The following is a 27,816-nucleotide window of genomic DNA, read 5'->3' as shown; positions in this document are numbered from 1 at the left end:
CACCAACTGTTTGTCCAGCGAACAATTATTGTAATTTCATATCAACTCGTGACCACAGAAAAGAACCCTTTTATAGTACTACTGCATAAGAGCATTTAGCTAGATCGGAATTGTAAAGAGACATTATTCACAAGCAGAACCAGAAACTCATGTAATTTGTGCTCAAAAGTTTTATTAACTAAACACTAGCACACATAACTAATTTAAACAAACAAACATTCAATCACTCATACATGGGGGAAGGGCAAATGAGACTTGATGGATGAAACCATTAGGAAAACCAGAGAAGAAAGCCCTGAAAAGAGTCAGATAACCAGCTGAGTAAAACTATCAGTGCCATTTACAACGGGGTCTATAGCTTACACTAAACCTGTTTTGTTTAATTAAATGTACAATACTTGCATTGCCTTGTTCATTGCCTTGTTCTGGATGCAGTCTTGAAAGTCTCGATGGTTTCAAGGTTTGGACTTGCGATTACGTTCTTCTGAGTTTGGAGTGATGAACTCCAAAGATGTTCTGAATCGATGGTGACTGGGAGTTTCCTCCCTGGTGGAAAGTGAAGAAGAGCTAAAAGAGACATCAACTGAGGTCCTAGGATCTTTGATGAATGGAAGGTCAAGGCCAAAGCCTGGTTCAAACTTAAGGGCTCCATAAGAATTCTAGCTCAGCATCCCCATCTTCTGTGAATCTAACAGAACTGCATACACTCAAAAAAATGATTTTTGCTCTTTGTTCAATTTAATTAATTAAAATAAGCACATACAACATAACTCTTTGTAAAAATGGTGTCAACTTAATTATATTTAACAGAAACAATGTAATTTTCAAAAAATTAGGTTTACAACATTTTTTTAAATTGAGTCAACAAGAATATTTTTTGTTCGTCTTAACCGGATGCACGTCATCAACGGAAACGGATGCAGATGGATTGCTCAGCAGCGAACATGTGAGTTGGGTAAGTGGCCTTTTTTTCTTATCTATCATCGTCCATCTAATTTTATTTATTTAACAAACTAATTAAAATATGCTTTCTTAATATCTTGTTGCATACCAGAAAGTTATTTTTCTATAAGCACTGTATGAAAATAGCTCTTAAGTGTGTCGTTTGTAGCTGATGTTAGGTTTCTGGATTCAGCACGTGGTGCAGACTTTCTTTTTTTCTTTTTTTACTAAAAGTATCAAATAACGTTAAAATGAAGAATCGCGGAACAAGAGAGAACAGAAAACCCTTCAGTACCATGAATTAATGTATAAAACCAGGGCCATAAGACACGCCCGATAATTAGAAATTGCCAAATTGTCCCCTAGGATTTTAAATTCTTACTCTGCATCCAGCTGTTGTTAGGGTGACAAAGTTTCAAATGTATATTTTAGGTCTTCCTCATCTATGTTTAATTTATTGCTCGTCATTGTTAAAACGATTGAGATGCCAATCAAAGCGCACAGCAGCCAATCCAAGGCTTTATATTAGTCACGTTTGTTAAGTTCACGTGCTCGTGACTGAATTCACCGCGTTCACGGAGTCTCTCGTCTTAAACAACAAATAGTGTTTTAGCGACGTAAGTATTACATTTCGCTGCTTCAGTAATTGTAAGTGGAGTTTTTGCATTTCTTCTGCTAGCTAGATTATGGTCATGGACCGACATTATGTCTGTGTAGTCAGCTAATAACGTTTTGTTTCTCCAAGCGCTTGTATGTGTAAGTTAATGTTATTCTGTTACGTTACTTGCGATTAATATATCAAGAGGAATAATCGAAAATGATTTCTGTCATAAATAAGTTGTCACCCTGACCCTGTACTAAATATTTTGTTTTCTTTGTAGCATTTTAACCTTTTTTGTCTTTGCTGAATTGCCCATAAACAAGACCTCTGTAACTTATGTCTTCAGATAAATGATGAATTTCATCGGATCACAACCCTTCCTTTACACTCCAAAATTCATGTCCAAACTGGATCTGTTCTCTGATGATCTGCTAAAAGTGTTTACCAAAAAGGGTGGAGTGTTAGAAAAAAGATTCAAGATGTGATGCTGCCAATGTCTCAGGTAGTATTTTTATTTTTTTCAGTTTTTTTATATATTGCTTTTTAATACAAGCTATTGATATAGTGCTCTGTAATGCATAATGGCTCAGAGATGTGTATTGGAGGGTGTCATGTATGAATATCAGAAACTTGAAAAAATGTTTTGTCTGTTTTCTTACAATGCCACCATGGAGACCAAGCAAGAGTGCATTCTCAAGGGGCTATGCATCTACCTGAATGAAGATGAATATGATGGAGTATTTGGTGAGTTCTTTTTCGTTACAAACAGTTATCACAAGTAATAACAAACTTGACCTTGCAAAAGACGTGACATGAACTGCGCCTAAAAAATTTTCAATTTAAAAGCAGAGACACTTTCATATATATATATATATATATATATATATATATATATATATATATATATATATATATATATATATATATATACGTTTGTATGTTTAAATATCAAAAGACATTCCCCATCAAAACTGCTGATGGGTAAAGAGTTAATGTACATTTTTTAATTTTAAAATATTGAGTAAATTGTAAAGCTCAGATATGAATTAAATGACTGATGTTAACTTCTCTTTAAACCTTTGTACTCCACACAGCCACTGGTTTAGGTTTACCTGATATCATCCTGTTTGATAAGCACAGTTCTTAATAGTCAATTCGATTCACCTTTATTTATATAGCACTTTACACAATACACATTGTCAAAGCAGCATAATTAAACAGGAAAATAGTTTGTCGGTAATGCAAGAGGACAATAACAAACAGACAGGTTTTGTTTTGTTTTTTAAGAAAAAGTCAGTTCATTGATTATTCAGTGATGTCATCATCCAGTTCAACTCTCTTCCAATAGTGTCTGTGCAATCAGTCAAGCATCCCCATTTGCCAAAGGTGGCAGTGGCAAGGAACCAAAACTTAAAGGGATGGTTCACTTTCAAATTAAATTTTGGTATGTTTTAGCTTACCTCAAGGACTTCCAAGATGTAGGTGTCTTTGTTTCCGCAGTATTTCCCCTTTTGATATTTTTAGGTCAAACTGTTCTTGTCTGTGACTAATATAATGGAGGTCTATGGTCACCACCTCAAAGAGCATGCACAGAGAAGTCCAAATTAAACAATTCCCCATCGTAAGTACACATTGATGACCGAAGACACGAAACGAGCGGTTTGTGTAAAAAAAACAAACAGTATTTATATCGTTTTTACCTCCTGTACACAACCACGTCCAACTGATGTGAGGGCGCGAGTACTTCCTGTTGTGTGATGTGTGCGCGCTCTGGCTTAGTTTGCGCAAGCGCGGAAAGCACACTCATTGTTTACACTTACTCTCTATGGTTTACACAGAGATTTCTGAAGTGTTACCTTACACTGTGAAGATTTAAACATATTTATAAGTACAGGAAATTGCAATGGAAGATGATTTCAATACATCAACAGACAACGTTGAATTTGTCACAGCCATAATTGAACCAGAAAACACAGATAAAGTACTCAGGAGCGATCATGGAAGCATCCGCTATGGCAGCACGTCTTCAAGCCTCAGAGACCGAGATCTCTTAAAAATTGGTGGTGTTTTAGTAGCAAGTGTTGTGAGATGCCGACAGAAGTGCAGAGCATATGTTGTCACGAATGGAACAACTACAAGACGACAAGGACATTGACAGTATTGCATCACACACCTGCCTGACTGATGATCCTTGGTTTTCTCCGCTGTTGAGCCGAAGCGTTTTGCACATTGTGTTTAGTTTGCCACGTATAAACTGGAGGCGACGTCCAATGCCAGAGGGACCCATTGGCACACTGTCAATAGAGTTAGTAATGTGTTGTTTATTATAATTGCAACGATTATAGGGTGCATTATAAACAAATTAATAATTAAAGTTACTGCATTATATTTCAGACAATGCAGATTGGTGGTGTATCGTCTGGTAAACAGTAAACAATGAGTGATGTACACTAGCGAGAGATCGCTTCCGGCGCTTTCCGCGCTTGCGCAGACTAAGCCAGAGCGCGTGCGCACGTCACGTCAGGAAGCACTCGTGCACTCAGATCAGTTGGACGTGGTTGTGTACAGGAGATAAAACCAAAATAAACAGTTCATTTTCTTAAACAAACCGTTAATTTCATGTCTTAGGTCATCAATGTGTACTTACGGTGGGGAATTGTTTAATTTGGAATTCTCTGTGCATGCTCTTTGAGGTGGTGACCATAGACCTCCATTATATTAGTCACAGACAAGAACAGTTTGACCTAAAAATGTAAACTACTATGGAAACAAAAAACATCTACGTCTTGGATGCCATTGAGGTAAGCTAAAACATACCTAAATTTAATTTGAAAGTGAACTATCCCTTTAATTAGTGACAGAAATGGAAAATAAACTTTGGGAGAAACTTTACTTAATCTGGGTGCCAGTTCTCCTCTGGCCTGATGAAAACAGCAGTTTAATTCCAGGCTTCACGGGGAAGTCGTGGCCTAATGGTTAGAGAGTCGTACTTGCAATCTAAGCATTGTGAGTTCGAGTCTCGGTCTGGCAGGAATTGTGGGTGGGGGGAGTGCATGTACAGTTCTCTCTCCACCTTCAATACCACGAATGAGCTGCCCTTGAGCAAGGCATCGAACCCCCAACTGCTCCCCGGGCGCCGCAGCATAAATGGCTGCCCACTGCTCCGGGTGTGGGTTCACAGTGTGTGTGTGTGTGTGTGTGTGTTCACTGCTGTCTGTGTGCACCTTGGATGGGTTAAAAGCAGAGCATGAATTCTGAGTATGGGTCACCATACTTGGCCGTATGTCACGTCACACTTAAAAAAAAAATATATATATACACCTTTAACATACAAAGTAATTACATTCCGTTTGTTCAGTAATAAATTAATATATTTTACAAGGCACTCGTTTAGGTTAATGACATTGCATCCATGTATGTTGGTTTGAAAATAAAGTGACTAATGATTTTATAGATGAAATTAAAGTACACACACCTGTATTTTGTATTTTGCACCAATTTGGTGGTGCCAAGGACTGCGCTGTTCTTAAGAAAATTGAAAAAAAGCTTGTACTCAGTAACTCAACCGTTTTCAGAGAATGAGGGAAGGGTGTGCTGTCAGCAGTTTTAATTGTGCCCAGTTTTGGTTAAAGATAAGTAATATTGATTTGAAATAAGTATCGGTAGCATTTTATAATAATGGTCCATTAGTTAACTGCATTAGTTAACATGATCTAAGCAAGAACAATCCTTCTACAGCATTTATGAATCTTAGTTGATGTTAATTTCAACATTTACTAATGCATTATTCAAATCAAAAGTTGTGCTGGTTAACATTAGTTAATACACTGAATTAGCATGAACTAACAATGAATAACTGTATTTATCATTAAGATTAACAAAGATGAATAAATACAGTAATGTATTGTTCATTGTTTGTTCATGTTACTTAATGAATTAACTAACATTAACTAATGGACATCATTCTAAAATGTTACCGAAGTATCAGTGGCTCTTGAGAATATCTGGTATTTTATAAATGTAATTTGTTAATGTCATTAATCTAAATGAATTAAAAATTTCAAACAGTCACTGAGTGATAGTTAGAGATTTTAAGGAAGCATAGTTATTCATTGTTGTGATATTGACAGAGGCACTGTATTTTCCATTATAAAGTGGAACACAGTCTGCCAAAGGTGTTGAGTTGGGTTGTGATCTGGTGACCGAACGCCATAGCATTGTTTTAAGATGACTCGTGACTGTATGAATGTGCTGTGGAAGTAGAGTTGTTTACTAAAAATAACTGTTTTTTTTTTTTTCAAAGGATGATGACCCTGCAAGAACCGAAGCGGACATAAAGAAGACCTTTTAGGGATTCTGTGATGTAAAGCATGAATTTGCTGATTCAACAGAAGACCCTGAAGATATCTGCATTGTGCTGGAAGATGTGGAGGTGCTTTCTGGTTTAGGTAATGTAGCATTGGCTACAGCCATGCTACTTGGACTAATATACTCTTTAAATCTTACTCATCCACAGTAGATCCATTACACTTTTAAGGTGCTCCAAAAAATGATTCTCGAGCTGAACTTGTGTAAATTGTCTGCCAAAGCACAGGCGCAGAAAACAAAACTCTTCACTTGGGTGTGCTGTTTGAGGATCCCTTTGTGAATGCTGTTTTATTTCCTTGTATGCTCATGTGATTTTGTTGTATCTGAATTTTTGCACGATGAGCAGAGGTGATTACGTCTCTCAATCACATTTAATATCATGTTTAAGAAAACAAAATAAAATAACATTTTGTTATATTCTTATATGCTCATGTTTTATTTGCATTGTCCTTTTTTTTACTTAATGAGCATGTTTAATTGCCAAATTTGCAGTTTTAAGCAAGAAGACACTCAAGGTTAAATGTGCTCATGTTTTAAATACAGATTTTTACTAAATGGATTGACTTAACATATTGACTTTCTTCACAGTAGACTATAGGTATACAGTAAAAAGGTTTTAATGTAATAGAACACAATTATTTCACTTTCATTTGGAAGTAACTGTAGAGTCAAGTTAGGTAAGTGTAATGATTTAAATTGTTTCTAGTATGCAGTACAAAAATGTTTGTAGTTGACATTGCATTGTTAGATATAGTAGATATGACCAAATTGAATGTAGTTAACATGGCATTATTTTATATAGTAGGCATGACAAAATTCAGAGTAGTTAACCTGACACAACTTTCTCTATTAGGCATGGCTAAACTTTATCTAGTAGAATGGACCAATTTTCTTCTTGTTGTCTTGACTAAAATAATTTAAGTTTACACAACAAGATTACAACAAATCATTTCAAACTAATTCGATATTGTTTGGAAAATGTAATTAAATTTCGTGGAAAAGTTTACTCAAATTTTTTTAAGTTCATTCAACAACTTTTTTTTTTGAGTGTACTGGTTGTGTCGATGTCTGCCAGGGACACCGCGGTGCCCTGACCCTAATAAGACATTCATGGGTAGTCAGTTTAACTGATTATTGGGAGTATTAAAGTGAACTTAAAGTGAACAGAAGTAACTGACAGGTTCAGTAACTATAAAGGCAGCACTCTTAACTCGCCTTCTGTATATAATCCGTTCAAAATTTGACATTTTATTTTTCATCCAATCTGAAATTGTGATGATACATCAATAACTACACCAAAGGACCGTCAAAAAAAAAAAAAAAAAAAAAAATTATATATATATAGTCAAAATATATCTGTTCATTAAGCCTTGGAGTGTAAATGTAGACAAATGGGTTACATGATCATGTTTTTTTATTGATTGATTGATTGCATTGATTAATAACTCACTTTACTAACTTTAATATTTTGTAATTTACCGAGCGGTAACCTCCCGCTCTCTTTTGTAAAGCCAACAAGGTGTCACACTGTCTCTCCAGATGTGATGGCCAACTCCAGAGTCGAGTCAGGTTCCCGTTGACCCTCCAGAGTCGATTCAGGTTCCCGTTGACCCTCCAGAGTCGATTCAGGTTCCCGTTGACCCTCCAGAGTCGAGTCAGGACTTGACTTGACTCCAGAGCCTCGTCACATCTCTGCTGAACTTCCTGAGCGCTCCTCCTATCCTGTCATGGCCAAGATGGCCACCAGCCCAGCGGCATTGCGCAAGGTGGCCCGCCGCCCTGGTGGGTTTCTGTCTCGACACATGGCTGTGGTGGTCCTCTGCGCCGCCCTGGTGGGATTTTTTCTCGATTTGCCAGGCTGTGGTGGTCTTCTGCGCAACCCTGGTGGGCTTCTGTCTTATCTGCTCGCTGTGGTCTCTGGTGGGTTTCTGTCTCGACCACTTGGAGGTGGTGGTCCTCTGCGCCACCCTTGTGGGCCTCTGTCTCGACCGCAAGGCGGTGGTGGTTCTCTGCACTGCACCTAGTGGGCGTCAGTCATGTCTGCTCGGCTGTGGTGGGCTCCAGTTCCACCTGCTCCACCTTGGATTCCTGCCCTGTCGGCTCTGCCCTGGGCCCCTGAACTTTGTCCTCCTGGTCTCTGTGATCCTTGGTTTGTTCTTGTGTTCGATGGAGCATCTGGTAGCTGCTCCTTAGAGGGGGGGGGGGGGGGGGTTGTAATGTCACAGTCTCTGGTCTGTGTTTCCCTGGGTGTCCACTAGTGGTCTCACCCATACTCACCCCACTGCAGGCACTAAATTTCTAGGGGTGCGCCGATCACGATCAGCCGATCGTTAATGGGCATCTTGTCAGTAAAGCCGGTTCTCTAATTAGCAGTAAATTCCATCAGGTGCGTGATTTCACACAGAGTAGCTGTTACTACACAGAGCCATTGTTAACTGAGAAGATGCGCAAATAAACGCTGATGGTCACTACCGGTCCGTGCATCATTTGGTACTGGGCCACACAAGAAAGAATAAATAACTTACATTAAAGCTGCAGTCAGTACCTTTTGGCACTCACGTCTGGGGGAAGAACATTGTAGCCAGAGCCACTTCTTATTTACATCTATGGCGAGTCTTGAAGGTACTGTGCTACTCTGCAGCGTTGTCAACTCCAACCAGACTAAAATAGTCTGAATATAAACACTTATTATAGGTGTACCATAGTGATTCAGGATAAGACAAAAACACAGTTTGGAAAATGGATTCATTAGGGGGCAGAGAGGATGTTATTCATGTTATGTAGTTGGCGCGATGTTACGAGGACGCTCAAAATAAAGTTGCATACAAATACATAATGGATTCATGTTTATTATTATATTTACAATATATTTTTATTCTACTTCTGAAAAATCAAGTTGAGCCCCCGCATTCTCTTCAACCAGCTGTTACTGAACACAAGAGAACATCTAATGTGACGATAACCTAAGAAAAGTGCTCAGATGAACCAAATTCCATATGGTCTTGCAAAATGTACTTTAAAAGTGGAAAAAAGTGGCTGCCTGAATGACTTTCAATTTTGAAAACCTGTGGTTTTGTACACTTCATGCAGAACAGAAACACCTGCCCATGCTTGAGTGCAATGCAAACACAGGAAAGAGTAGGAGCACAGTTCAGAGGGGATGAAACAGAGACACGCTCCAGTTGAGCCGTTTACTGAGAGGGTCTCTGGTTACCCAAACACAGCGAGAACTGAGAGGCCTTCTTGACCTTTAGACTTCCTGAAACAAAAGGACTCTCTGTCCTCACAGAGCCTGGCACCAACTCACATAAAAAAAATGCTAATTAAAGCCTGAAACAGAGAGAGATGAAAAGGTGGAGAGAGGGAGAGAAAGGAAAGCATGCATGAGACGAAATGGGAACGAGAGAAAGAAACAAAGACATTAAGAAGCTGAGAGAAGGAAGCAGGACACAGAAAGAGAATGAATATGTAAGAAAAAGGCAAGGAGGAAGCACATGTCAGAAAGGGGTATGGCACGTGATATCAATTCCTCTGCTTGCAAAACTAAAATTTCCAACATGCTTAGGAAAATCTGTGCAATCCTCAAAGTGCAAAGTGCAGTGAAAAAAAGTGCAAACCTCATATCATAGTGACATTAAAATATTTAAAATGAATACATTTCCATGGAAAAATAATTCTCAGTAAATTATCATTATATTTAAGATTTGGTGGTTTTGTTTTTACTGAGTAATTTAAGAAATTAGTAGTGTATAGCGCACTGTTTTCATTTAAAATTAATAAAATATGAACAAAACTCTAATGACATTTGGTTTGCAAACGCCTAACATAGTAGCAGTTAAAATATTTATTGTAAATCTCGACATATAAAATCAATTTAAATCAAAATCAAACTGAATATAAAACCAAAACTATTTGCCACTGCCATGGCATTAACATTTTTTAAAGAAATCATTTATAGTTTGTAATAGAAAAACAAGTTATTCTCAGAGACCAGAGCCTCAATCATAACATTATAACAGGCATCTTCTGAATAGAGACCTGCATGATCGCGGGACCCATCACAGCGGAGTACGGCGGGACAACACTTGATTGGGGTGCGGGTGGGTAGAGACTTGTGTGTGGGGGATGCAGGAGAATAAGGGTGTATCACACTAGGCAATCTTAACCGTGCCCGGTCCGTTTGACTAGTGTGATTGCTCGGGTTCGTTTGGCTCGGTTGGAAGAGGTGGGCCAGACTGCAGTTCAGTTCAGATCTTCTGATACATGCAGCATGATTGTGTGAACATTTCTGAGTGGCATAAGTAAAAGATCCATGAAGCAATATATTGTAAGAGGGCTGTGTGTCAACGCATCCCTAATGATTCAAAATAATAAACCACAAAGTTTAAAAAATGATGCACTCCACTGTGCTGAGTATGAGCGCTTCTCTGCTATCTTCACGTGCTATCAAAAACTTCTTATTTCCAACTTATGAAGTTATGATTATGAGCACGTTGCATTATTTTCTATTCAAAATAACAATGAACAGTGATGTGTGAAGGCTGAGGCTTAGCCTAAATTATTTTATCAGGAATGTTCATGTGAGCTCTGTGTAACTGGAGGAGCCAACGACAGACACAGTGGGCTTGGCGTCAGGCCTCGGAGAGGCTTTTATTAACAGAAAATAAAAAGAAACGGGACAAATGTGGCCTAAGGGGGAGAGTGTCCAAAATAAACAGGGGATCTGGTGTCCTCATCGTGCTGCGTGGTTCGTGTGCATGACAGTGTTCATGGAGGAAGGGTCCAGGTTAGGGGCGGAGTCTGGTGGCCTAATGCGCTCCCCTATTCGGTACGGGGCACGAGGGGAAGCGGCTTCTTCTAGCGGTCGCATCTTGCTCGTCGGCCGCAGAGCTTGCAAGTGGATGGACGGCCTGGCATCCTGGCCCGTCGGCCGTTTAAACGGGTGCGGTCCTCATCTGGATAACGGGTCCAGCAGCTCACATCTCTAGTGGCGCGGGAGTCCCTCAACACACCCTTCCTGGACCCACACGGACACCCGTGTGCATGCACGGGGAAGAGACCGGTCTCTCAAGGAGAGGCGCATTGGGCTTTTAAACCGCGGCAGTGGTGAGGCTCCATTCACATCAGGTGTGCCCCATCACACGCCGCCAGCCCTGACTCGCTGCGCCCCTCCTCTCACACCGCTCCTGTTGGGAGCCTGGTGAAGGGCGGCTATTTAGGACGGGGTGCTGATGATAATCAGGGAGGAGGCAGCGGACTCGTCACAGCTGCTGCACTCTTAGGCCCATCCCAAATTCTCTCATTGGTTGAGACACGGCTGCCATAACAAAAGAAAAACATCACTGCAGGCTTCAACCCGGCTCCCTTTATGATTTAGGCAATGAAAAAATCTCCAAGATTATTTTTTAATAATGATTTGATCCATTTCAAACAACTGTTCTAAAAATGAGACTATAAATGGACTTGAGAACATAAGTACATTTAAATTAATAGTGTACATATTTGGTTAAAACTGATTCCTTATTTTCATTTTCAAACTTTTTTTGGTTGGTCCGATCGATTGTGCAATTCATTTTTTTTTTAACTAGAAGTGACAGCCCTAATGACTAATATGAGGCAGGGAAACAACATACTGCATGATGGACCCTAGAAAATGTCCCTTCAGTTCAAGATATGGGGCAAAACACTAGTTTGAGATTGTCTCTCATATTTACATCACATAGAAAAGAAATATAACACAAGAAGTGCAATATCACACGAGTGCAAATGTGATACTCATCTTATGCAACAGTTCATTAAGTTGTTAATATTGTGTTATTTTAGACACAGTGTTGTCCGTTTTGGTCAATTTTGCCAACCAGAAGATAAAGACAAAGCAGAACTGTTAATCCCTGAGCAACCCACAGAACATTTCTTTTCTTAATCCATGGTTTGAATGAATTTGGTGAACCATTTGGCGTTGAACCATTGGCATATGTGTTGGCTTTGAAGTGGTGCTGCACAGACTGATCAGTGTATGACATCACAGTCCCGCGAGAGCGATTCAAAAGCACAAGGAGTCGTCTGCTCTCTAAGCTCTTGCACTACTTTTATGTCACACACCTCAATTGGTCTGATGGTGATGACCCGCTTCAAGTCGAACAAGCCTAATGAATCAATGAACCATTCATAAAGAACCATTTACTTCACTCCTGAATGAATCAGCCATTTGAACGAATCAAATGAATGAATAAATGACTCGATCATTAGGACATTTACCACCACCTTCTGGCAGTTTTAGTTTATTATTTAGAGTATCATTTCATTAAAAAAAATAGTTCATATTTTCAAAGTAATTGTAATAAATTATTATAGTTCACCCAACCAAAAATGACAATTCTGTCATAATTTACTCACATGGTCCAAAAGAGTAGGCTATATGTAATACATTTTATCAAACTAAATATTTCTTGCTGAACTTACTTTTTGTAATCTTTGTTTGATGTTTTAGACAACAATGACTTTAAATGATCTGTTGGGAGTAATTTCTCCAAATTTGATTTGTGATTAATTTGATTGCTTAATCACCACATCATGTAATTATTTAGATTAAAAATTGTACTTACTTACCACCCCTAATATACAGTGCCCTACACAATTAATGGCACCCCTGTTTAATATGTGGTCGTGGACTTCTAAGAATTCTCCTTTTTTTTAAAACAACATAGAACCCAAATGCAAAAAAAGAGAAAAATCCAACCTTTTACTTAAGTACATTACTTTGGTTGTAAAACAAAAATCACACATTTAAGGAAAACTTGAAATCATGTGTCCCACAATTATTGGCACCCCTGATGTTAATACTTTGTACAACCCCCTTTTGCCAACAAGACAGCCCTAAATCTCCTCCTATAACATTTCACAAGATTGGAGAACAGTGAGAGAGGGATCTTTGACCATTCTTCTTTGCAAAATCTTTCTAGATCATCTAGTGTCCTGGGTCCTTTCTTATGCACTCTCCTCTTTAGCTCGCCCCACAGGTTTTTGATTGGGTTGAGGTCTGGGGACTGAGATGACCATGGGAGGACCTTGAGTTTGTGACTGCTGAACCATTTTTGTGCAGATTTTGCCACATGTTTTGGATCATTATCCTGCTGAAAGACCCAATGACGACCCATCTTCAGCTTTCTGGCAGAGCCCATCAGGTTTTAATTTAAAATGTCCTGGTAGTTCAAAGCGTTAATAATGCCATGCACCCTAACAAGGTTCCCAGGGCCTTTGGAAGAGAAACAGCCCCACAGCATCACAGATCCTCCACCATACTTCACGGTGGGCATGAGGTGCTTTTCGGCATACTCATCTTTTGTTTTTCGCCAGACCCACTTAGAGTGTTTGTTGCCAAAAAGCTCAATCTTAGTCTCATCTGACCAAAGCACACGACCCCAGTTGAATTCCCAGTGCCGCTTAGCAAACTCCAGACGTTTACGTTTGTGAGTGTTCGTGAGAAAAGGCCTTTTCCTTGAATGCCTCCCAAACAGCTTGTTGGCATGTAGAGAGCGTCTGATGGTTGTTTTGGAGACTTTGTGACCCCAAGATGCCACTCTTTAATGCAATTCTGTGACAGTGAGCTTAGGATTTATTTTTACTTCTCTTACCATCGTCCTCACTGTGCGTTGTGGCAAGATAAACTTGGGAACTCTTCCAGCCTTGTTTGTCACTGTTCCAGTTGTTTTAAACTTCTTAATGATTCCTCTGACTGTAGATACGGGAAAGTTAAGGCGAGTGGCTATTTTCTTGTATCCATTGCCTGACTTATGAAGGTCGACACACATCTGCCTTACTTGAATGGTGTGTTCTCTTGTCTTTGCCATGTTGACATTTGGGTAAGAGAATTAGACCTCTGTGTCACATCATATTTATACCCCAGGTCATGAATTACTAATTAAAATTTCCTAGATACCCTGACCAACTTTAGCAACTACAGAAAAATATAAATTAAAAAAATAATAATTACAATTTTCAGCGGAATTGTTAGGGGTGCCATTAACACATGATTTCAAGGTTTTTTGATTTTTTTGGGGGGGTTTTTTACCACCAAAGTAATGTACTTAAACTTTCTTTTTTTTTTTGCATTTGGGTTCTATGTTGTTTTTTTTTTAAAAATGATAATTTTTTAGAAGTCCACGACCACATCTTAAACAAGGGTGCCAATAATTGTGGAGGGCACTGTGTGTGTGTGTGTGTGTGTAAAGTAGTATATCAGTCACCTGCTAAGGTGTGCGAAGAGGGTTGCAAGGCCACAATGGTAATCACTCACTGGCCTCTCCTCTGTGTATATGATCCTGCATCTCTTTTTTCTCTACTCCCATTGACAAATAGAATTAATCACTGTTAAATATTCGAGTACTTAAAGTAGGGAACGTTTGATGCTAGTCTATTTTACATTAATGTATGTGTTTGTATGATCACCTTTGATCTCTGGTCACTCAAATCAATCACAGATGTGGACATATTTGTTCACACTGCATCACATTTGTAAAACATAAGTTTTGCATGAGAGTCTGTACTTTATATTTTAATCAATTTAAAGTGCGCTGAAGTATCATCTTCTTAAAACAAAATTACATTTTCATTACTAGTGTAATGTTCAAGTGTAACCTTCACAAAACTGGTTGGGCAAAGGACACAACGGGTAAATTATTATTTGGATAAGCATGTGGTATGCACCTTTAGGAAGAGGAAAAATATGATCATATTACCCCAATTTTACAGTCTCTGCACTGGCTACCTCTTAAGTTCTGTGTCAGTTACAAAATATTATTATTTACTTACAAGGCCCTAAATGGTTTAGCTCCTGCATACCTAACTAGCCTTCTACCACGCTACAATCCATCACACTGTCTCACATTTGGCTCCCAAATTCTGGAATGGCCTTTTCTCTAATACACATTGGATACAATTAACGGTACCCTTTTATGCAATGCTTTTGAAACCTCAGAGAGCACCTGACGAGATCAGAGACCATTCGTTCATCCAGAATCTCTCCAGATCCTTTAGATTCCCAGCTCCATAACGGTGCTTTTCCTCTTCAGTTCACCTCACTCATTTTTAGGGCTGTCATTTTTAGTTCGAAAATCGATTGCACAATCGATCGGACCAACCAAAAAAAGTTTAAAAAAATGACAATAGGGAATCGATTTTAACCAAATATGAACACTATTCATTTTAAAAGAATTTAACAATTAAAAGTATAGATGTAACAAAACTCACAAACAAGCAGAAAAAATAAAATAAAGAATTCCGAAAGTGCAGTATGCACAGAAAGCTAGGCAGAAAATACCAGCAATTTTACACGCCTATAAGACCCAGTGATGTCGAAAGCGACCTCTTATGCTGCGTTCACACGAAACGCGAATAGAGCGTCTGGCGTGAATGATTTCTTTGCTAAGTCAATGTAAAGACGCGTTTACGCACGTATTGAGGTCTCGCGGTGTGGTAAACGTGACTTTGCCTCATTCGCGCATCTAGTTACAGGAGATTCTGAGTTATGAAAAGGACCATTGCAAGCTGACAGCGACCGGCTTTTGTAGTGGAAAATTGGCAGTAATACCCCCACCATGTGCAGCTGTACCTGAGTGTCCCTTGGACATCAGTGCAGTCAGAGCGCGTCTTCTCAACAGCTGGACATATATTGAATAAAAAACGCTCTGCTCTGGACCCCGAAAATGTTGATCGACTTGTTTTCCTGTCCAATAAATTTGTAATGGCCCTAGCCTTTAATTATGCCTGCCTAGTGCCGCCTAGCCTGTGTCGGTTACGTTCAATAAAAGAAACACACATGGCCTCTTTTCAAGTCCATTTAAAGTTGAATTTTTAGAACAGTTGTTTGAAATGGATTGAATCATTATTTAAAATAATCTTGGAGATTTTTTAATTGCCTAAATCATAAATGCAGCCGGGTTGAAGCCTGCAGTGATGTTTTTCTTTTGTTATAGCAGCCGTCCCCTCTGCATATATATTTTTTTCGAGAATGTTGCACTCCTGTTGCTGTTTATTATTCTGCACGAAACTTCATGCCAATAAATAAGAAATATTGCTGACGTTTGCAGCGCTCTCTTTACGTTCGTCCGTTATTTGACGTTGAAAAAGGAAACGTCTTTTTTTTTAGACATGGAAACTCGATTTTACAATCAATTCAATGAACACTTATGTCGTAAAAATCAAAAATGATTTTTTTCACAAAAGTGACAGCCCTACTCATTTCCCCTAGGGTTCAGGTCAGAGGACTGGAATGGCTATAGCAGAAGCTTGGTTTTGTTCCTAATTAGCCATTTCTGTGTTGTTTTTGAGGTTTGTGTTTGGATTATTGTATGGTTTGAAGATCCAAACATGACCCATTATAAGATTTCTAACACTTCACTTACTTCACCTTCATTTTTTATCTGTTGGTATTTGATAGAATCAAAGATACCATGTATCTAAACAAGATGTCCAGGACCTCCAGTAGAAATATAGGCCCAAAACATAAAAAATACAGCTGTATATTTATTTGTACACATTGGGTACTTTTTATCTCTGTGTTCACCAAACCCATCTTGAGTGTTTGCTGCTAAAAAGCTCATTTTTAGTTTCATATGACAATAGAAGCCAGTCCCAATTGAAGTTCCAGACGTGTCTGATAACAAACAGGTTTTCTGGCCCTGAGACTCAATTTTTTTCTGCAATTCTCCAGCTGTGGTCCTTGGAGAGTCTTTAGCTACCCAAACTCTCCTTCTCACCATGCATTAGGACGATATAGACACACGTCCTCATAACATTTTCTGTTAATGGGAAATTCTTAATTATTGCCCTGATGCTAATTTCATCTCTATTTCCTTCTCCATTTCCAGGTAACTATAGTGATAACACAAGCTTCAGTCTGGATCCAGCCCTTACAAAGACCTGAGATGACCGAACATAATCGCAATATTTAATCCCGACATATAATAATTGCAGTTAATAGTCCAATTTGTAACTGCATGATTCTGACTGTACATTTCTAAAGCTGCTTTGCAACGATTGGTGTCGTGAAAAGTGCTTTACAAATAAACTTGAATTGAACTGAATTGAATACCTTCCAGTTGGCCAACTGCTGTGACTCGATGATCTTGATGAACGCGCCCATCAGAATTCCTGAAAAACAAAGGCCAGTCACAAACCTCCCTCTGAAGAAGTAATGAGCTACTGTATGGATTATTAACAAAAGACTACTTTGGATGAACCAAGAGGAACCATATTTTGTAATATGTGACAAACATATATAAAGAGAAATTGTTCGTCCGTGATACATAAAAGGAAGTATTTTGAGAAATGGGTCAGTGTTTCTTGTTTGTCTGCTTATAATAGACCACAGATTAGCACCAATTTTAATTTTTGGTCAGGAATGAAAGTGAGGCTGTGTAGTTTAAATTGACACACATAAAATAATAACAGTAAAAAAACAGGTCTGAAAATTTTGATTTTTGAAAATTGCACATGATCTAGGAATAATGAAGTCAAACTAAAGTGTGACATATCTTTTATAGGCTTGCACACTGAGAGGAACTGATTAATCCATTCGTAATCTTAGAAGAACTACCGTTGTGTTTGTTTCCCAACACTGTGAACAGGACAGGCGTAAACCATGACAAACACACCTACTCTTGAGCTGATGAGGACTTATTCTCACAGTAACTGATGAACTTACAGCGTCACATGAATGGAATATGAGGAGTGTGTGCGCTTCTGATCAATTCGTCCGCTCCCTGTGTTGTCCTCGCTGTATCTTACATAGGTCTGTTCATTATTGATCAGTTATTGATCGCTCTTAAAACATTTCAAAGACCCAGCGCTTAGTCGTATGCAACAGGAACACATGCTGTTTTGTGACGAATTAACTTCTGTTTTCATCATTATGACAGACTCAAAGGCTTCGGCCAGCACTGAATAGAAGAGTTTCAAGAGAAACTGTTAGGTAAGAGTTCAAGAGAATAATGTAATAAAGTCACTTACCGAGCGAAACCACAGCCACACTCTCAGGCAAAGAGTGAAGCTTGAATTTGATCAGCATGTGCACCAATATAATACAGATACCTGAGAAAACAAAACAATATTTTATTTTTAGAAATAAATACAGCCTTGATGAGAAAGAGACTCCATTAAAAAAAACTTTTAATGTTAATTGTTTATTTCACATGTCATTGCATTTGCCATTGAAGGATTCGGTTTCTACAGGGACTCATTTTTTCACATCAAAAGTGACAGCTAAAAACTTGTATCATATGTCTATGTTCCCTAAAAGGTAAAAGGTCTAGTCAGGTATAAAGAGATAAGTTGAATCAGGTGAATTGTGATCGTCATGTGTTTAGTGCAGGTTTATAAAATACACTTCAACCTAGATTAAAGATCTGGTATCCGAGACATAATGAAGCGATTCATCAACACATATGAACAGCCTGTCAGTGTGTAAGACTACACTCAGAGTGCACAATACATTACAGACAATGCCCCAAACACAAACACACATGGCAGCGGTCAGATGACATCACCGCCGAGGGCCCGTCCCAAAACAACAACACATAACCTGACACCTGACGGGTTTCAGCGTGACGCACCGGCTCAGTGGTGTCGGACACACATAGCCTGAGTCACTGAGATCAAGAAAATGACATGTTTTACATGGAAAAAGTAATATTAGCCCTGGATTCTGAGAAAGGAACATTCAAAAGAACAGCATACATATCAATCATTTTGTTTTGCATCTTTGCACATACATGCATCCATATATGAATGACATCAAGCCTTTAGAAGTAGTGTATGTATCTGATGAATGTTTAATACAGTTTCATGGATGTTAAAGGGACAGTTCACTCAAAAATGAAAACAATGCTTCAAAAAAATCTTATTTTATGACTGGAACAGTGTGAGGGTTAACACAAAATTAATTTTGGGGTGAACTATCTCTTTAAGAAATATTCCATTGCTGGTGAATTATCTAGGCCAAGGTGTTTAAAACGTTAATTTTGACCTCTCCACCATTATATTCAACAGGACCAGGACGGGACCACGGGATCCGGGAGAGTCCTCTTCACAATCTGACTCAGAGTAAACTGCTGGTCCCGTCTGGCCAGAGGACAACGACACACTCTCTCTCTGTTTAAAGCTGCTTTGACACAATCTGCATTGTTAAAAGCACTAGAATTGATTTGATTCTACCTTCAAAAAGCCCTTAATACACTGTTTACTGAGACTAGATAAATAAGTGTCCAAGTCTGATAATTGCATGAGGAGGAAGAGCTTTACAAAGCCTGACCTCTCAGTCTAAACCCTACTGTCTTACTGTATAATGGAAAAGAGAGTTATGTGCTTTTAGCCTTGCTGCAAAGGCCTGGGTAGGGCCTTTTCTATCCCAGCAACACAATACCCTTGTGTAGAAATGGTTTACTGAGTCTGGTGGACAAGGACATGACTGCCCTGCCCAAAGCCCAGACCTCAGGCCCACCACTACACACTTTAATAATGAACTAGAACACCAACCAGGTGTCAGACCCCATCATCGCCCAACACAATGGCCTGAATCACCTTCCCCAAAGAGTCTGGGCTGTTATATTACACATACATTACCTTCACGACTCAAAAAGACTTCAAAACACTGACCATCTCCCGTGAACAGAATCAGCCTCTCTTTCTCACAGACACACAGTGAACACTGAGGAAATGCAGCTGCACCCTGGAGAAATGCTTAATAATCTTCTGAAGCAATGAAATCATAACTTCAGTTTTTAAAAGAAATGAGAGCAACACGTTGTCAGTGTCACACTAAGGTCAAATCTTTAAACTTTAAAAGAGCTGGCTCTCCCCACCGATGACCAGCAGGCTGAAGAAGATGCTATATTTGTGAAAATATTTGCATGTATATACATTTATATTCTTATATTTTATATTATATATACATGTGTTTGTATTTATATGCACATAATAAACATATATATATATATATATATATATATATATATATATATATATATATATATATATATATATACTTTGTATTATGTAAAATCATTTTATTTTATTGGGTGCAATTAATCGTTTGACTGCACTAATGGTATTACCTCAAATATTATGACATTTGACTATACAATCACTTGAAAAGTAATATACATTAATTTACATTAAAAGATACAAGTCTGTAACAAAAAGTGGCCCACTTTATTCAACATTAAAATAATAATAATAATAATAATAATAATAATAATAACCAGACAGAGAGAGACAGACTTTCAAAATTGTCTAGATAAGTAACAGACAGACAGAAGTATTATCATATTCATACACCATAACATGTAACGTTAGGCCTGTAACTGTAAATAGATGTTTACTCTGGCTCTATGGTACAGAGATGGTATCAGATGATAATACCATGGAACCTTGATTTATACCGTGATACAGGCTCGTTAATGTGGAGGGAAAAATGAAAACACAGAAGACATAGCGTCTGTTAGATAATTGTAATAGTGATGATTAACATTGAATATCCCATCACAGATGTCACTCACTCACTCTTTCTGCTGTCAAACTGTAAGCAAACCGATGCTATGTCCTAAAACAATACCTGAACAGCTGTCCATCAGCAGTATTCTGATCCTCTACATCACTGACAGCTCTATTACTGTCAGAGTTTTCATCGCTTTTACTGTTTGTCTGATCATCTGCTGCCGCAAACCGCCCGAGATCAGCCGTCAATATAACTGACAACACCGCGAGCACAACAGCGCGATTCCAGAAACTCATCGTGTTCACAAACACAAATAATCATTAGACATTAGACGGGAAAAAGCGCAAAATAAACTCATGTCGCCACAATCCATGTTTCGTAGAGTACATTCTCGTCATCATTACATACCTGGATATCCTGGGAGATGTAGTTTCTGTGAGACGCGAATTTGTAGTTTCTCCCTTTGGGTAGTTTTAAGCCGAAGCAATGAAATAAAATATAGATATTGTATTTTTATATTTATATTTATATGTTAATTATATTGTCTGACAAGTAAATTGCAGTTTAAAAACGGACGTGCTGACGTCACATTAGAGTAATGGTTGCTGGGCGTTGTAGTTCAAATAAGGTGGGCGTGTCTGCAATGCGCAATTCTGTGATGCATTCATTTGGAATGACATCCCGATGAAAACACAGGCTTTCCACTTACACTTATTTGACGTCTTAAGATGAGCAAAGCCATTAATGATTGGGAGATTCTGTGTGGATGTAACACTGGATCTCATACTCGACCTAGTTTGCAGTAGTCATTATTAAAACAGTACGTTGTTCTATTCTATTCAAATGTATTATTATTATTATTATTATTATTATTATTATTATTATTATTATTATTATTTAATCTCTGCTCTATTGTTTTGGCTGGCCAATGTCCACCAAGACAGATGGAATAATTGATCATTTGAATTTTAAGGTCTTAAATAATATGCTACATTAATGGGGTCATTCAGTTTCCCCTTTGGTGATCAGTATGCGCCTTTATACTATAGCCTGCCTGTCTGTTTCACAGCCTCCCAGGGAAAAACTGGACCATGCAGCGTTACGTAATCAAGTAAAGTCATGCATAGTAATTTTCACACAGTCCCTTGCTTTGCAGACGGTCCCTAGAAGATTGCCCAGATATGTGCGTAACGCAGAGTCCCTTGCTTCCATTCATTAGCAGCGCGCAGGAGGGTGTGTGTATGAGTGCGTGAGTGTGTGTGTGCGTGAGTGTGACACACGGGATAAAGATGATGAGACTCCTATAGGACAAGTGAACCTTCTAGATTGGATACATTTCGGGGTCGGACCTGATCAGCGTGTCTCCATTAAGCGGACACATATCTGTCCATACCGCCTACATCTAGAAGAATATCTGCGTCTCTCTGTATGATGCCGACACATATGAGATTTCGGAGAAGGTCATTTCTCGGGCTTATATTTCTATTCTCGCTCTCCACTTCGGCACTGTACTTCATCTATTCAGCTCCTGGCATAGGTAAGGCACTGAAACATTTAGTCTTTCAAGAATGAATAACATCTATTCTGAATAGGCTACATGTGGGTGACATCTGGTAATTGGGGCTGGTGTGTTTTACATAGTCAGGATTCTCAGCTGATGATGACTGTATGACGAATATCGATTGTTTTTAATTTACCATGTATACAGTATTATATAATAAACCAGCGATCGGCTGTGTGTGTTTGGGGAGCCAGTGTCCCCATCAGATCCGTGTCTCTGTGCTCAGCGTGTAGACCTCCATTACAGAGAACGCTTCCTCTCTCCAGGCAAACAGCATAAACGAGCCTCATCTGACTGAATTAGGCTTTGAGTTTAACTTCGTTGATAGATAGTGTTGTAATAACATTATAAATTGCGCTAATATAGGCTATCTGCGGCTTTCCGGGAGCGTTTTAATCGCGGCATCGCGTAGTTTTCGGTCAAATCCCGCCCCACAGGCGCACCTTCCAGGCAGAGAAACTCCAGTCTACGAGCGCTTCCGTCATGAATATTTGATTAGGATATGCTTTAGTTACTAAGAACTATTACATCTTGAATTTTAATACGGGTTATAGTGGGTTTGGTAAATTCATTTTGTCGAATACTTTTACCTTAACTTTATTTATTTATTTATATATTTATTTAATAATTTATTTAAAATAATGCAATTAAAGTATTAAGTTTACGTCAAGAATATTTGTTAATCCATATGATTTAGGCTACATGTGTCGAAGTAGGTTACATTAGGTTGATATAAACGGCCTAAAATGTGAGTGAGAATATAAAACATTAAGTAGTCTTTATAGACTACTGAACATTGAGATCTAATCTGAGGCAATGCAAAGCTGTGGTTTTGCAGCTTTAGAGAAGAACTTGCGGTCCAGTGTGTGTGATCTGTCTTGAGAGTTGTCTTCTGTGTCTTCTTGATATTTCGTTGTCATATAGTCTATATGCCACCCTTTCTCCTCTCTAGCCTTCATCTGCATTTCCTCAACTTATTTCTAAATTGTCTTTATTATTAATGGAGACACTTTAAAAAGCATTTAGCTTCCTTCTGAGTTCCCCGTGTTTAAAAGAAGAAGAAGGAGCAGTAATTCTAGTATGTTAAAAATGAATGAAGAGTTCTGCAGAAGTTGTTTGTCCCGGGGGGAGGAGATTGACATGTGAAGGGAGTGCCCTCTTGATCATTTAAACGCTGGGAAACACTGTCCCTTGTGTTCCTGGTAATTGTGGGGCTTTTTTCTGGCTTTGGCACTCAAAATATGAGCTCTTCTTTGGAAATCAGTGACTTTAGGTTATCCTCAGCCAGAAAACAATGTTTTGAAGGAAATAAAAAAAAAAGATTCCTCAAGTTTAGTAATCTTACTATAATATGAAAGATTGTGTCATAATTTGCTCACCCAATCCCATATGATTATTAATCTATGCAAGACAAATAAGAACATTTTTAGTATTCTCTCGTTATTATATTATCAACCCCATAATTTATTGCTGTTATTATAATAGTAAGAACATTTAACCTGTATCAAGGACACCTTAAAATAATCATAATGTGTTACCAAGTTAGGTGGAAAATCTTTAAATTATATTAAGCTAAATATTTGCTTCCAAGATATTGACTACATGTTGTAAAATCAGGTAGATGGGCTACATCATCTTGGATTGTAATTAATAAGAGTTATTAATATTTACTGAGAAAAGACCCCAAATGATGACAGCTTAGACAAAAGCTTTGCACAGACATGCTGATTTTTAAAAATTATGTATATATAAAAAAATAATAATTAAAGGACATGCTATAGTGACATATCTTTTCTTCTGTATTGTGATATACAGTGCTTACAAAACAATAGTTCCATAACATGCACGTTTAATTTCATGCTAACACACCAGTATTACATCAACCCCAAGCTTTCACCCGCTCTAGATATGAAAACGATTGAGTGTGCCAGGATTTACAGTAGATACAGTAGAGCTCAGTTTGGCCAGAGACACACGATCAGAGTGCTGTGTATCTCTCTGTATTACATGCAGTGGAAGCATGGACACACATGTCTGGTGTCCCCATGGAAACACGGGCAGCAGCTCTGTTACCCCTGAGGGCTGTTTCATGTTTGCGAAGGGAATTAGGTTCGTAGGTCACGGAAACCTACAGTAAACCACTTACTGCTCATTTGACAAGCGTCGTGGCTCTGGGGAGCGATCGCGGGCCACAGATGTGTCTGATTGCTGCAGTTTATTGAATTAAACCAAGAGAAATCCTGCAGGAGCTCACTGGAGCACAGATCCTATTTATAGACGAGCACCCCATGGAGACCCAGGTCCTCTGCTCGTCCTCTGAGCAAACCACTGAACGCCCGACAGAAGACCGAAGTCTTTCTGCAGCACTGCCTCCAGCCCAGTCCTGAATGTGCAGTGGAGGTTCAGAAAGGGTCGGATTGGAGAAAGTGAGGAGTGCATCTGACACAATCCTGATCTTCATGATGGTCATTGTTGAAACTGTTGAGCAATGTCTCTAATCCATGACTATGGGGTTAGATCCAATGATTCCCATGAGATGGTGGTCCTACATGAGATTATGCCAAGTACAGTAGGTCCTGGAAACACATTCAAACCGCACAGATATTTGGGTGACATTTATGAGGTTTATCAGTCTGTTTTCCCTTAGATTTTAGGGGTAGTTAACAGTTGGGGAAATGTTCTTGAGCTAGGAACAGACGCCTGAAAAAACAGATTCTCCTCATGTCTAGCAGCTAACAGCATATTGTACATGGTGACCTTCTTTTGTCTGTCTTTTAAAGGTTATTCATCAAACCACATTTGTGTTCCACTGCACAGGATCTTGCACCACACTCTGTGTTGGTTTTTCTAAACAGCAGTCTACCACACTTTCCGTGAAGCCTGTAGTTTCGACTGACAGACTTGTGGTTATGTTGGATTTTGTGTGTGCCAGAATGTTGCATGCTCAGCCACAGCTCACATCTACATAGGTTATTATTTAAAGGTGGACTTGAAAATATTAAAAGATCTTTATCATCGTGTATGGATATCAGGTCAAAAGGGAAAGACAGGATTTGCCGTTGTTGTTTTTGTGGCTTCTAGATGAAAAGCAGGTTTGAAATAAACTTACAGGAAACTGGGACTCCAGGCGCAAAGTTGATTTAACCCATAATCATTTGTTTTGTTGGTAAGTTAATTCAGTGTAACTAAGTATTATGTTATATTTTTTTTCCCATTTTATCGGTGTATATGAAGTAAAAAAAAAAAAAATTAGGAGTATGCATGCATGTAAGAAAGGTTAGCACTTTTGCAATCAAGTATGCATGACTTACTTTTTCCCTCTTCAAGCTTTGTGACCACATAGGTTGCCACATGCATTGCACTCTTATACTTGCACATATATGTGCAATGCATGTGGTAACCTATGTGTTCAACTCTGCAATCCCCAAAAACCTACTTAAACGAGCGCTCGTGGAGACACATGCGAATACTTTAAAGCTACAAAAGACCCTCCATCTTAGAGCCGTGCAGAAACAGCATGTACTGAAAGAATCATTCACGTCTTCCTGTAGTGGTGTGAGAGGACGTTTATAATGCAGGATCCTACCAACCTCACATCGACATTGTTTTATCTTGTAGAAGTCAATGAACTCTGGGACTGGCTTGACACAGAGTGGAACGTAGTTGCTTAGAGGCAGGGCATTCAGCTGGTCTCTGGTTATTTGCATGGACATTTGCTTACCGAAGATTAGGGCACATGGAAACGGCACCCGGAGGATCATGGGTAAAAGAAGGGCAAAAGCTTCCACCATGTCATTTTGTGATAGGTAGGGAAATATCTGTTTGCCCACCTGTAGTTTGATCCACATGTTAGACAAAGAAAAACAAACACGGATATACAAGATTTAAATGATTAGTTATTTGTGAATATCTTTTTTTATGCATATTTAGTTATTAGTTTATTACAAATGTTTGCAGTGTCATTTGTTCTGCAGTGATGCAGGAGATGAATCTAGAAATATTGAACCCTTACACACTCAGACTATCATATTCTGTCTTACTCTGGTGAAATGCTCAGGGTTATAGGATGTTATTAACCACACGTTGTACCTGCATTGAAAGCATGCCCACTACAGCTACAGTCTAAAGCCCAAGGACAGTCATGTGACACTAAAAGACATGAATGGAATTTGGTTAAATTGGGAGCAGATAGCCCTCCTGCTGCTGGGTTATCGCTCTTCTCAACCCTTTCCAGCTCTGCTTCTGTTACGGCCTCCATGCTCCTGAAACTGTATTGTGAGACACACTAAACCTCCATGCGATGGCACATACAGTATGGTGCACTATCTGTGCCAGCTGATTGGGCCGCAGGTACTGCCTCGTGCTCCGAGTAATGAGAAGGACCCTAACAAAACCACCTGAAACACCATTGCCTTTTTTGGAATTGTCTTGCTTTTGCCTCTCTAGTACATTTACATTTATGCATTTAGCAGATGCTTTTATCCAAAGCGACTTACAGTGCATGCAGGCTGTACATTTGTTTTTGTTTTTGTTTTCATCATATGTGTTTCCTGGTAATTGAACCCACAACCAGAGATCTCACAGATCTATTGTAGATTCAAAGGAAAGCCTTTGGCTTGAGTTCAGAAGGCATGGGATAACACTAGTGTTGAAGTTCTCAGGTAATATACTGACACTGTCAGAGAGATTATATAATATTTGCTGTAATTATTATAACCAGAAACCAAATATTATAGTTAAAAGTGGATAAAACCAGTATGACTCACTTCATCTGATATACAGCATGTTGTGCTCAGAGCCACCATCTCTGCATGTTTCATGAACATTATGAAATGAAGTCATGTTTTGGAGGCATAAAATAGGTCAATATTTACAGATCTGTCAGGTGTTCTAATACTTTTGGCCACCACTGTATACATAAAAACTACAAACTGGAGAGTTTTCTGTTAAAATGACCTAGAACAATCAGAAAAGGTTTTATCTCTGACACACGACGGAAGGCAGTGCAGGTGTGTGGGTGTTTGCAGGCAGTGACATGCAACATTACTCTCATTTGACTGCCACCGCAGCGTCCACAAATGAGGAAACTCCGGTCATGCAGGATGAGTTTGTGCGGCTGATCCAAACCTTGCATGTTCCAGCAGGAATTTGCCTTCTTTAAATAATTCTGGACCAGCTTCCTTCTTGACCGGTTTTCAAATAAACATTTCTAAAAATAAATCCAAGGCCAATGGTCTGGTGCCCTACTTTGACCAGCTGGCAAACTGAACTCAGCTTAACAGCCTGCAGTATAGCCATAAACTCTCTCGTGTTCACTTACTATGTCGGGAAAATGACAAGGAAACGTGTGTCAGCCAAAGCAATTATCAGTTTTATGGTGTAATATACAACCGGTAAGATTTGATTCACATGAACTAAAACTAAACATGAATGTTCACGCACAGAACGGGTGCAGATTGCAAAGAATTACAAATAAATGCATAAATGTGCCACTAATTTGTCAAAACATAATTGCCACGAGAGTGTGTTGGTGTACTCTTTGTTTCTAGGTCTTGATCGAATTATCCTGGGATTTACGGTAACAATCACTGATCTAAAAAAAATAAATAGGTAACACTTTAACATAAGGACTCACTTTTAACTAGATGATTTATTAACATGGCTATTATTAACATACTGGCTGTTTATTAGTGCTTATAAAGCACATATTCTACATCCCCAATACCTCACCCTAAAAACTACTAACTATTAATAAGCAGCAAATTATTTGATTGATTGATTGATTGATTGATAATGTTTATTTCATTCATGGATATTTTTTTTTCAACAAAACTTACTTCATCATCCTCA

At 38.7% G+C, this 27,816-nt stretch overlaps 2 protein-coding genes and 1 long non-coding RNA gene across 20 annotated transcripts in view; 2 read left to right on the top strand and 1 right to left on the bottom strand.

The window, feature by feature from the left end:
* Positions 1 to 20,813, bottom strand: part of LOC128011186 (sodium/hydrogen exchanger 8) — a 65,015-nt gene extending 44,202 nt beyond the window's left edge. For 15 of the 16 annotated variants that reach the window (XR_008182493.1, XR_008182494.1, XR_008182495.1 and 12 more), the window contains exons 1-3: positions 20,523 to 20,813; positions 17,921 to 18,001; positions 17,004 to 17,062 (exon numbers count right to left, since the gene is read on the bottom strand). Coding sequence is in view for 7 of the 16 variants with exons in the window: in XM_052593336.1 (XP_052449296.1) it covers positions 17,004 to 17,062; positions 17,921 to 18,001; positions 20,523 to 20,538 (156 nt within the window). In the remaining 9 variants the exon portion in view is untranslated. The remainder of the gene's footprint in view (positions 1 to 17,003; positions 17,063 to 17,920; positions 18,002 to 20,522) is intronic. The other variant, XR_008182498.1, reaches the window with a different exon arrangement.
* Positions 885 to 6,670, top strand: LOC128011190 (uncharacterized). 3 transcript variants are annotated; one of them, XR_008182500.1, is made up of 4 exons: positions 885 to 955; positions 1,890 to 2,045; positions 2,218 to 2,287; positions 5,847 to 6,652. It is a non-coding gene; the product is annotated as an uncharacterized LOC128011190 (long non-coding RNA). The 3 variants fall into 3 exon arrangements; XR_008182502.1 differs by having other exon boundaries at positions 897 to 946; positions 5,847 to 6,670; XR_008182501.1 differs by lacking the exon at positions 885 to 955 and adding an exon at positions 1,484 to 1,559 and having other exon boundaries at positions 5,847 to 6,670.
* A 773-nt stretch (positions 20,814 to 21,586) lies between the features above and the next one.
* LOC128011176 (beta-1,4-galactosyltransferase 5) overlaps positions 21,587 to 27,816 on the top strand; it is a 19,812-nt gene continuing 13,582 nt past the window's right edge. The window contains exon 1 of the mRNA XM_052593321.1: positions 21,587 to 21,942. Coding sequence (XP_052449281.1) covers positions 21,834 to 21,942 — 109 coding nt within the window. The 5' untranslated portion in view covers positions 21,587 to 21,833. The remainder of the gene's footprint in view (positions 21,943 to 27,816) is intronic.

Source organism: Carassius gibelio, chromosome B23 (genome assembly GCF_023724105.1).
Source record: "Carassius gibelio isolate Cgi1373 ecotype wild population from Czech Republic chromosome B23, carGib1.2-hapl.c, whole genome shotgun sequence".
In the NCBI taxonomy this organism is placed as follows: Eukaryota; Metazoa; Chordata; class Actinopteri; order Cypriniformes; family Cyprinidae; genus Carassius; species Carassius gibelio.
Note: the sequence above shows the minus strand (reverse complement) of the source record. Positions and strands in the feature narration are given on the sequence as shown.